General features: G+C 32.0%; 3 protein-coding genes across 6 annotated transcripts in view; 1 reads left to right on the top strand and 2 right to left on the bottom strand.

Moving 5' to 3' along the window:
* The window catches only part of mus101 (mutagen-sensitive 101), a 5926-nt gene extending 2000 nt beyond the window's left edge, over positions 1-3926 (top strand). Inside the window, exons 10-25 of the mRNA XM_017911593.1 lie at positions 171-309; positions 372-501; positions 570-785; positions 853-1034; positions 1106-1272; positions 1337-1542; positions 1611-1744; positions 1830-2060; positions 2129-2191; positions 2253-2410; positions 2487-2608; positions 2670-2734; positions 2810-2938; positions 3004-3204; positions 3280-3509; positions 3577-3926. Coding sequence (XP_017767082.1) covers positions 171-309; positions 372-501; positions 570-785; positions 853-1034; positions 1106-1272; positions 1337-1542; positions 1611-1744; positions 1830-2060; positions 2129-2191; positions 2253-2410; positions 2487-2608; positions 2670-2734; positions 2810-2938; positions 3004-3204; positions 3280-3509; positions 3577-3799 — 2596 coding nt within the window. The 3' untranslated portion in view covers positions 3800-3926. The remainder of the gene's footprint in view (positions 1-170; positions 310-371; positions 502-569; positions 786-852; positions 1035-1105; positions 1273-1336; positions 1543-1610; positions 1745-1829; positions 2061-2128; positions 2192-2252; positions 2411-2486; positions 2609-2669; positions 2735-2809; positions 2939-3003; positions 3205-3279; positions 3510-3576) is intronic.
* A 24-nt stretch (positions 3927-3950) lies between these two features.
* LOC108555780 (cytochrome P450 6k1) lies at positions 3951-6239 on the bottom strand. The gene is made up of 6 exons (XM_017911594.1): positions 5798-6239; positions 5467-5705; positions 5163-5393; positions 4797-5074; positions 4246-4435; positions 3951-4159 (listed from the first exon to the last, which is right to left on the bottom strand). Exons 1-6 carry the CDS (start codon positions 6208-6210, stop codon positions 4002-4004), a joined length of 1509 nt encoding a protein of 502 aa, XP_017767083.1. The 5' UTR covers positions 6211-6239; the 3' UTR covers positions 3951-4001.
* A 1385-nt stretch (positions 6240-7624) lies between these two features.
* dom (domino helicase) overlaps positions 7625-11469 on the bottom strand; it is a 20787-nt gene continuing 16942 nt past the window's right edge. For all 4 annotated transcript variants that reach the window (XM_017911575.1, XM_017911576.1, XM_017911578.1 and 1 more), the window contains 6 exons: positions 11341-11376; positions 11101-11269; positions 10529-11013; positions 10161-10445; positions 8888-10081; positions 7625-8785 (listed from right to left, as the gene is read on the bottom strand). In XM_017911575.1, the coding sequence (XP_017767064.1) occupies positions 8477-8785; positions 8888-10081; positions 10161-10445; positions 10529-11013; positions 11101-11269; positions 11341-11376 (2478 nt within the window). In that variant the 3' untranslated portion in view covers positions 7625-8476. The remainder of the gene's footprint in view (positions 8786-8887; positions 10082-10160; positions 10446-10528; positions 11014-11100; positions 11270-11340; positions 11377-11469) is intronic.

Below are 11469 nucleotides of genomic sequence, written 5' to 3'. Positions count from 1 at the left end.
TCTTTTTTTTTTTTTTTTTTTAATTTTTTTTCCTTTTTTTTTTTTTTTTTTTTTTTTTTTTTGAGTTTTCCAATTTAAAAGATTTGTTCTTGTATCATAAGAATGAATGATGTGTATAGATATATAATCCATCTCATTTTGTATTTTAATATTATAAATGTTTTATGAAGTCCATATATATTATCACTGGAATGGTTGGAAGAAAGTATCAAATTAAAACGACCTGCACCAGAGGAAAATTTCTTATCTGAACAAAAAAGTATCATGGACGAAAAAGTTACAGAACCCCCGTCTCCATTAAGTAAAAAGGTGAATATATTAAAAATGCAATATATAATATAAATGCTTAATGATTTTATTTATTTTTTCAGAATTTACAAATGCTACAAAAACCGAGAAAGGTTTCCATACCATCTTTTGATATAGATCGAAAATTAGCGATGTTAGAAAAAGAAAAAGAATCTTCTGATCTCCTTCAACAATATTTTCAAGATACAATTGGTAATACTTATAAATAATTACTTGTACTTTTTATTAAAAAATTAAACATGTATTTTATTTATTATTAGTTGAAACAAATGATAAAACAATACAAGAATTTTTGAAACCACATACGCCTGTTTCGGAAATAAATAGTGATAAAACTTTAATTACTGACCGAAAAAGTGAAGGAAAATGTTTCCCTGCATTTGAAACAAATAAATCAGAACAAAGTAAATATTTAGGAGATGATAGCGCAGTACCAATCAGTCAAATATCTACTTTGAATGATAGATTATTTGAAGGTAATATAATATAAACATAATAAGACATAGACAATAATAAACTAAAATAATATGTTAAAATATACAGGGCTGACATTTGTTGTAACTGGCTTTAGTGATGAAGATAGTTATGTAGCTGAAACTATTGCTGCAATGAATGGAAAAGTAGTTTCAAGTACATTTGCAGGCATTCCAGACTATGGTGTTGTGCCACAATGTGGTGCACCTTTAAAACACACAGTAAATGAAATTGTTACCAATTTATTTATCGTAGGTATCGATTTTTTTATTTTCATATTCTTATATTCTGATAAATATATTTAATATTAATATTTTTGTAGGAAGATTGTATAAATACGGAACAAATAGTTGAAATTATGTATTATCATAGACCTCTATCTATAAAAAAACACTCAAATCCATTATCGGGTTGTGTTATTACAATGAGCATGTATACTGGAATAGAACGAACATACCTCTCGACATTAGCCACGGAATTGGGTGCCATGTATTTATATTTCTTATGCATCTTTGACATAATCTCTCAAATATTAAAGCATTATTAATTACAGGTGTCAGGATATTTTTGTTCGCAAAACTAGTCTTGAAAAAAATATACATGGAAGTACACATTTAGTTTGCCCAACACCTACGGGAAATAAGTATAATGCAGCAGTGAAATGGAAATTACCAGCTGTTACCGCAAACTGGTTAAAATCCTGTGCAGCTCAATCAAAACGGGTTGATGAAACACCATTTCTTGTAGGAGAAACAATAGGTAAATAAACATTTAACACATTCATTCAACACAGATGAAAGTTTTTCTAATATTAATCAATTTTTAAGCTCCTGAAAAATTAAGTCAAATTAGTGATGCACATGTAAGTTCATCTAAAATTATCTCAAATCAAATGGGCCCTCCAAATGAATCAACAACTAGGAATATTATTACACCAAAACATCATTTACAAAATTTAAAAGTATACATACACTTTTTTTGTTACATCAAAATATTATCCATAAAGATTACATATTATAATTTATTTACTGAAAAATGTATAATAGAGTCAAGATGGGAGTTCCGGTGATACACCGTTAATAAATAAACGACTGAGTTTACTTATGAATAAAACTCCACAATCACCATTTCATGTGACTACACCAGAAACTCCATATGGTCAAGTATTTAAGCCCAACCCTTCACCAGACACGAGGAAAGGTTGGGTGAAATGGGTTGACAACTTCCCGGATTTAAGAGTAGAAGAACCACCTTTAAAAAAAAGAGCACTTAGTACAGTCAGTATTTTTTATAGGCTTAGTTATGTGTAAATATATCGTAGATATTAATACAATCGAATTTATAGCCTCTTTCAGAACTTAAAAAACAGTTATGGAAGAAGTTAAAAGATCAAGATCATGATCCAGAGGTAATATATTTTATTTATGATAAACATTTCAGATTGATTTAAAAATATTTCATTATAATAGAGTAATGAAGATGAAACGTTACCTACTAATAATAGTACAATGGCAACAGAATTACCAGAAGTAGCAAAAAATTGTGAAATAACTGCCACTACACCCATTAATAGAAAATTAGAATTTACCGATGAGAATAGTCCACTACCAAATAATGAAATAAACATGTAAGCTAATATATAAATATTTCATTTTTTGAATAAGACTCTTTATAATGTCGTCACAAGTGTTTATTTTTTACAGGCAAATTGCACAACTCGATCAAGTACTTCAAAGAACATCAAGTACACCTGAAAATAGATATTCTCTTTCCGGAGAAAATGCGAATACATACAACACAGAACATTCTGATCCCATACAGAAATGTAAGTATATCTATATTTGCTTATTACTATTTACTTGTGTAATGTACATTTCTTGTCGTAGTTATTGCAAAAGATTCTCAACCTGTTGATGCTATTGTGTGGGAAGATCCCAGTCATTCAAAACGTGTAAGCTTTTTAATAATTTTACATTAAACATTTGATATCAATTAGCTGTAAATGTTATTGTTTTTACATTCAAAGTTGACGCATGAAGAACATAATGAAAGTATTGCACACGAAGATCACGCTACAAACGTTGATGAAAGAGAATCATTAGAAGAAGAAATTGAACTTCCACAGAAATCAAAATTTATGCTGTCTGGTGTAAAGGTATATTATTTGAAATATATACTATACATAATAGTATTATTTTATAAACACATTTATTCTAATAGGATAGAACAGCATACGAACAAGTAATAAAAAGTCTTGGTGGCGACGTATCATCGGACAGTAATTTTGATATAAGTGCAACACATTTACTTTGTCTTAGACCATCAAGGAACGAAAAAATGCTTGGAAGCATAGCATCGGGAAAATGGATTCTACATTGCATGTATCTACGAGATTCGGAGCAAGAAGGAAAATTTCTTGATGTTGGTATCAACTGGTATTAGCTATTAGCTTTATTTTCTATCTAATATAAGTTTTGTATGTGACTTTAATTATAGGAAGAAAATTATGAATGGGGGAATCCAAAAAGTAAAGGCATTATACCAGACCCTATTGGTGAAGTTGAAGAAGCAATTGCAGCAGCTGCATATAAGTGGAGGCTTAAATTATTAAAAGAACCAAATGGACCGTTTTATAACATGGTTGCTTTATTATTAGCTTCTGGAGACAAATACGACCAGTTTAAAAGATTAATCGAAGCTGGAGGTGGTAAAGTTGTTCAGGCAAGGTAAGATTATTTTTGTTTTTTTATTAGCATCATATTATCTATAGAGTAAATATACTGTTTGTTTTAGGCCCCCATATGATACAAGCCCAACTGGTAAAAGGATTAGTCACTGTTTTGTTAATATTAGACAAGTCAGTCAGCCGATCGATTGGGCAATGTTGGCTAGCAAAGGTATTCTTTGTTTTATGCCACAATATTTGAGCGATTATCTTACAGCGAAAACCCCATTAAATCCACGGGAATGTGTGATTCCAGAATTTAAAAAGTATTTAACATTATTACCAAAATGAAACGATAATAAATAATGCATTTAAAAAAACTTCCTGCATAATAGTATTAACAAATTTATGTGTACCAACAAATTTGTACATAAAAGAAAATATATATTATCATATTTTATTAAATTGCTTCTTTATTATTTCAGATTAGTAAATATATTATATTATAAAAAAAATATATATTTTTCTAAAAACTTATCCTCTCGTAGATTGCTTATAATTTTGTCAAATTTACTCTGAATCCATCTACTGGCGATAAAAAAACCTTACGGATATCAACGTCACCTTTAAATGTAGGATCTAACGAAACTTCGTAATCTTTAAGTATTGCAATCAAAGCTACAGCGGACTGCAATAAACCGAGTCGAGTTCCTATAATGAATATTTCGTTAATTAATAAAAATTAACTATATTATTCTAAAATTACAAGAATATTTTACAATAAATAATATATCTACCAATGCAAACTCTTGGTCCATCACCAAAAGGCATGTATGTACATTGCGTGACATTTTCTTTATTTTCATCACTGAATCTATCAGGATTGAAACATAGAGGATCTGGATGAAATCTCGAGTCTCGGTGAAGACCAGTCAAAGCTATGTAGACAGGTGTTCCTTTTTCTATAACTATGTTAGTGCCTGGTATCTAAGAAATATACAATAAGTATCATTCTTGAAACAAATTTCAAATATAATACAGTAAAAAATAATTGAGCGAATTTTCACACAAATATCTAACTTAGATGTTTGTTTAAAAATTTAATAATCACAGACATGTTATGTGATTACTAAGTATTCCAATAGCATATAATAGATTTTTAATAATAGATAAAATACATTTTACTTTTTGAATTCTATATTCGTCTATTGCATAATATATTATATAAATGCATAAATTATTATCCTGCTAACCATAGAGTAAAAGAAATTATATAAAATTATTAATTATACAATAACATTATAATAATTAATAATGACAGTAATTGATATTTTAATTTAAATTTTACCTTGTAATCCGTTACGGCAACTCGATCAAGGAGCGGAGCGGGAGGATATAGTCGTAGGGTTTCTGACATAACTTGATAAAGATATTTCATACTCAGTACACCCTCATAATTCATTCCATGTTCCTTCAGTTTCTCGTGAATTTCTGCTCGTGCTTTTTTTTGAATTTCTGGATATTTAGCGAGTTCGTAGAGCGTAAAACATATAGTCACTATGCTTGATTCACGCCCGGCAATAAAGAAAATTGCTGACTGACTTACTAATGCATCACCATCAAATTCTATGAATAATATCATTACTTTTCGAATGAATGGCAAAATAATTAAATAATATTTTGTAATATTTAATATCAAATACTTGACACCGACTGAATTCATCTCCTTGCTTTTGATTTTTCAAATCCAATAGAGAGTCAATCAAATCCCCTCGTTTAACGTTCGACATCTCTCTGCTATCCATGGAATCCCAAAATACTTTACGAAAGTAGTTTGTAGATGTCCCTAACATTTGACCACCGACGTACAGTGCAAGTCGTGGGAAGAAAAACATTAAAAAGAATTGAAAAGCGCGCCAAGGTGTGACTTCTGAAACTTTCTCGGCTTTTAAAAGAAAAAGAACATTATATAAAGTTTCAAACGTAATATACAATGTTAAACATTTTTTGATAGTTACCTTTTTCGAAAAATTGCACCTGTGCAGGATCAAACGAATTTACTTGAACTCCAAAAGCAATGGAAGATATGATATCAGTTGTATATTTCGTCGCAATATCTTTTATTACGATAGTTTTCGTTTTCGTGCCATTTAAAAACTGCTCTTCTAAATATTTGTTCATCGCTTCTGCGGTTTCATTGATGAAATTGAAAGCTTTTTTAACTTTTCCAGTGCTAAAGACCGGTGTTAATTTGGTCCTAACAGAAATATACAGTCATCGATAAAATTCTTTAACGTACCTTCAGAAATTTGGTTCCTATAGTGATTTTTACTTTAACATTAACGATACCTTAAGTATTTCCATTCGGGATTATGAATCGTAAAGAGATTTGAACTTCCAATTTGATCTTTAAATGATTGAGCCGTAAAATAACGATCCGGAAAATAATTAAAGTCTTTAATTAAAATTTGCTTAATCAGTTCTGGACTCCTCAACAGTAAGAATGGTTTATGGAAAATATAAATTCCCAGAACGTCGTCATCTTCAGAACCTTTCTGATGTAAATCTCCAATCACAAAAGCAGGAGATTTTTGAAATTTTATTATATCTTTCATATTACCGAAAAACCAATGGCTAGGCAATGTTCGAACACCTCGTCTCTGCCAATAGGTGAACTTATATTTTATGTATAAAAACAAGATTGCCCCAAAAATAACAATCATAAGAAAAATATCAATAATAAAAGAATATAACACTGCCATGATTTAATACGTATAAGTTAATACGATCAACTTCTTTAAGACACTGATTAAAGCTGCGTATGTACAATTATATAAGTACGGTCATCATGCAAGTTATCTACACAAATCATGCAAAATTAAGTGACATGACTTTTGAAATAACAAGCTATTTACTGCGTAATAAGAATAAAAAAATGGAAATAATATGCAGATAATGAGACATAGGAATAGAAATTTAATTACATATTTTAGTATTCCATATTTATGAATATTATAATTTAAAATTAATTAGTGAAACTAATTAAAGAACAAATTATCAAAGATTGATTGTACATTATCAGTATCGAGTAATATACAAAGCGTTGTCAAAGCTTTTCAGATATTTCTGATATCGTGAAGAAGTTTTCGAAGAATTTGTGTTTTGATAAAATATCATGATCCTCTTGACCTCTTGAAATGTCATTTTTTTGTAACTCTTTTAATTGTCACAATTTTAACTTTAAAGATTTGTAGTTGGTATAAATAATAGAGATCATTTTAAACATTTATTACAATAAATTTCTCATTATTTATCTGTCTATTGTAGTTATTTCAGTATTCGCACTCATTTCTAAAATTTAAAAAATTTTTCACACTTAAGGTCATATGAAGGTCATGATATTGTAAGTCGTCTAATTTGTTATCTCAATGTATTTGAACGCTATGGACCATTGATGGTGCACTCACAGACTGTCAAAGTATCGCGCTCAAGTTTTCTAACGTATGTACATTACATAGCTTCTTCTTTTAATGTAAATAATGCATGTTCTTTTTTCCGACACAAAATAAAACGAACGCTATCGCGCCGCTTAGCTCTTCGCAATCAATTAAGACAAGGGCTACCGCGCTCTTCGGCATTTTACGACCTCGTTTTTCCAATGGTTCCTGGGACTCAAACGGTTAAGGCATGATATAAAAATATATAATCCCATTTGCAAATACATCGACGATCTTTAAATGACGAAAAATATGATCTTAAGAATATGATCCCCATATCACCATGAAGTATTTCGAATCAACTTAATCCTTAATGGGATATTCCCTTGTAGCAAAGTTACTGAAACACCCTTTATTTTGGTACACATACGGAAATTCTAAAAAATTAATTAAATAGTAATTTAACCGCCGTAGTACTAAAGCATTAATTAAATTAGTAAAAACAGACTGTCGTAACAAGGATTTATTAAAATTTATTTACTGTAATGTATACACAATGTATAAGAAACACATAGAATTACTTATGACAGATTTATTTCAGCGTCTATGATACACGAATTATACATATTTATATATATTATTAGTACAATCTTACACAATTTGATAAAGATTCTAGTATAAACATCGCATCATCAAATTAAATTTTTAAATTCTACAGGTTCTCTTTCCCATTGGTGTGTATCAAAAAGTAAAATGTATTTTTCGAAACTGAATTATTTCTTATTATTATATTCTTACAAATCCCAGAAAGATACACCTCGACATGCAACCAGACTATATCGTAAAGGTACCCCTTCCGTTAATTACTTGTTCATGTCGTCTCAGAATGATACATTGCGATCATTTGATATACATCATATCTCTTAAACAAAATTGCATTGTTTGGTATAAATTAATTCGTCAAACTCTTTAATGACCTAGAGTACGAAACGTTCAATACACATGGACTCGAAAATTTTTATGATAGAATATTAAGCTATGAAATCATATTGCCCGGCCACTTCTAGTGCTGTTTGCAATTTTGCAATCATCATCAATTTGTATGAGCATTTAAATCAAATAATGTCATAATCCTACACTGCAATTCTTTCAAGTTATTGGCGCACAAAATTTTTGTCTTAAAATATTATATACAAATTCGGCCAGCAAATTTTGAAAGACGATATACTACAATAAAATTGGGGTATCTCAATACTGATTAAACTGAAATGATATTCCTTTTAAATATCATTTTATGTAGACAAAATTGAAATACAAAAAAGGGACACCTTTTACAATTTGAATGTTAAAGGTGTTGATCTTTATATCAATATTGCAATTGTGTATTGTCTAAACCGAAAATACGGTTACAGCATCGAACCGATTGCAGTTAAATTACTTGCAATATATTCTGGAATGTTGTCATTGTTCTCAAGTTTGTTTTTCAAATAAAAGTTCTATATCGACTTTGTTTTGTTCAGCAAATATGAATTTAGAGTAGAAAAGTTTGTAGCATTTAATAAATTTGAACGTCTTATGTGACAAAACATATTCACTTCGATTGAGCATCTGGTTGACTTTGTTGTTGCTGCTGTTGCTGCTGCTGCTGTACTTGCTGGGGATGAATAGGATGCGCAAGAGTTTGCAATTTAACTTGACTAGGTCCGGGACTACCCCTCGCGGTTGTAACAATAGGTTTACCTTGAGCAGGTGCAGCTTGACGCAATTGAGCACTACTTGCTGTCATAACTTGGATCGTTTGTTTCAAAGCAGCGGGCGCAACTGGAATTACTCTTGTTTGTAACGGAGACTTTGCTAAAACTACTTGACCAGGTTGAGAAACCGTTTGTCCTGTAGAAACCTGGAATCGTAGTATTTCGTTAGAAGAAGACAACAAAAAAATAAGCATTTAAAAAGAAAAGAGTATTATTATTAAAATGTACGTGTAACTTATGTAACATACATGTGTAAATTGCTGCATGGCTGAGGGTTGAACATGTTTCATAACTTGCTGAATTTGCTGCACAGTCATCGTCGCAGGCAATGATTTCTGTTGCACAATCAATTGAGTCTGTACACCAGTTTTTCCAGCAACTTGCGTTAGTTGGGCGACTTTTTGCGCTGGCAATTTTCTTTGAGTGATAATTTGAGGATGAAGAGCGAGTTGACGGATTTGTTGAGGTGTTGCTGTACGTACACTGGCAACATTCGTAGCTTTTACAAATGTGGCAACTGGAGTTCCACCAGCAGATGTTCCAGCCTGTACTTGTAAACCTGCTTGTGCAAATATTTGAGCCGGAGTAAGTCCAGCTTGCGCAGGTACTTGTACCTGAGCTACTGCTTTTGCTTGCTGTTGCAAAGTTTGTCGTTTTATTAGAGCAGCCATTTCCGTCTCTGATACTGTACGTGCGACTGCCTGTTTTCCAACAGTTGTTTGTGCAACAGCACCAGCAGTTATATTCTGTTTCATCAACGTAGCTCTTTGCTGGGCAGCAGCAGCTGAAACAGCTACCGATACTTTTTGGCCATTTGCAGCAGCTTGTGCTTGCAATGCTTTTACTTGTTGCTGGTGCTGCTGTTGCTGTCGCATTAAAACCTGCTGTCGATAATATTGCAACTGTGCAGGTGTTAATGTTTTACTACCGGAAGCCGTTGCCACGGTAACTCCAATACCTTTCTGCGTAACTGCGGATGAACTTTGCACAGCAGATACTAAATTTGCTGTCGCTATTCTTTGAGCAGCTTGAAGATTACCAACACTGACAACAGTTGGTGTTGTTCGTGCATCTTGCATAGTTAACGTCCCCCCTGGTCGAGCTTTTACAGTCGATGTAGCAACTGTCGTACCACCCGTAGTAACATTAGTCATTGTGGTAATAGTCTTCATTGTAGTTAATCCTGTAGTAACGGTAGTTGCAACTTGCGTTAGTTGATGCACCTGAGGACTTGTTGTACTTGAAATATTTTGTTGAGCTTGTTGTTGTAATTTAATTTGCTGCTGTTGCTGCTGGACTTGTTGTTGTTGCTGTTGCTGCTGCTGTTGTTGTTGCTGTTGCTGCTGTTGTTGCTGCTGCTGCTGCTGTTGCTGCTGCTGCTGCTGCTGCTGCTGCTGCAATAGACGTGCCGCTACTTGTTGTTGTTGCTCCGCTGTGATAACCTGAATACAAAATATCATATAAAATTTTTAAATGTTTAAAAATTTTGATAATTAAAAGGTTACATTCGATTATACTAACAGCGTGTTTAAGCTTTTCTTTTGCGATCCTGTCGGCACGACGCGTTGCAACTTCTATAGGAACTAACGGATTATCATATTGAATACCACATTCAGCTAAAACTGCAGCATTAGTAGGATTCTTCATTAATGGATTAACGAGCAACGGTTTAACTGTAGGCGTTCTCTTATTCGAAACAGATTTAATGGTATCAAACCTTTGGCAGCACATTAATGTAAACGAATAATTTTTATCCTGATTATATAATTGAGACGTTTTCATTGGCCTGTTTGTTTTACTTTGTTGCTAAAAGAAGACGATTAAAAAATGATAATTTCTTTCCAACAAACATCTCTCGTCAAATGTAGAATAAAAATTTCTTGGTATACCTCGGACACCTGAGGCATTTTGTAAACGCCCTTTTGTTTCTTTTGTTTTTTCGGCGTGGTATCATACAGTAACTTTCCTTCTTCTCTTGGTACTATTACTGATTCATATCTGCTTCTACATTGTTTAGGAGATCTATATATTCGAGAAGTATTATTAACTATATCCGCAACCAAATCCCAATTGGGAGTATGACCAGGGGATAAAATCATCAAATTCAATGGCAGTCCTTGATAAATCTGAATTGCTTGAAGTAAAGCCCAATCTTCATGTATCATCCAATCTAGAACATGTTCTTGGTCCCCGGAAGACTTTGACATGTGTGAAGGCTTTATACCCGACAAAGGAATCGACGGCCGAACTATGCGGTATTTATGTAATTTCATGTCGCGGCGTATTTTCATAAGCGCTGGTGAAGGCCGATCAAACAAAGATCTCGGTGCATATACCGATTCCTCTTTATGTCTCATTTTAACTGCCCGGCGTCCTGTGTACAGAATAAGTAATTTAATGTAGATTTAATATACTAAAATTTATGAAAAGATAACTTAGATTTAATATTATATGTACTTACCATCGCGATCATTAATTCCAGCTTCGATCCTACTTCTCTTTTGTTCCTTTTTAATATATATCGGAGGTAACTGAGCCTCTGACATAGGTGTATTTTCATAAAGAAATCCCAAAGAATAGTCAATGTAAACATCGTTATCCGTTGTTGGAGGTGTAGGAGGACACCACATCTAACAATTAAATATACTTTACATAGGTATTCTCAAAAAAACAAAAATACGAATAAAACTTGTATACTAACCGGCATTTGGTCCATATTGTCGTCCGATAACCATATCTGCAAGATATTAAAGTACTACTATGAAATCTGTTCAAGAATTACAAAGAAAAAAACTGCTTCAAGACGATTTAAAAGAAAATTTACGAAGAA

This window comes from Eufriesea mexicana, unplaced genomic scaffold (genome assembly GCF_001483705.2).
Source record: "Eufriesea mexicana isolate 0111107269 unplaced genomic scaffold, ASM148370v2 scaffold265, whole genome shotgun sequence".
NCBI lineage: Eukaryota > Metazoa > Arthropoda > Insecta > Hymenoptera > Apidae > Eufriesea > Eufriesea mexicana.
This window is presented reverse-complemented; position numbering and strand designations above follow the sequence as displayed.

What these genes read in the sequence shown, in the direction of transcription:
- LOC108555780 (XM_017911594.1), bottom strand. Translation starts at nt 6,210, where the DNA reads ATGGCAGTGTTATATTCTTTTATTATTGATATTTTTCTTATGATTGTT. An exon ending in CCCGAATGGAAATACTTAAG is followed by an intron (nt 5,706 to 5,797) that starts GTATCGTTAATG and finishes TATTTCTGTTAG; the next exon opens with GACCAAATTAACACCGGTCT. An exon ending in TGGACCAAGAGTTTGCATTG is followed by an intron (nt 4,160 to 4,245) that starts GTAGATATATTA and finishes TATTCATTATAG; the next exon opens with GAACTCGACTCGGTTTATTG.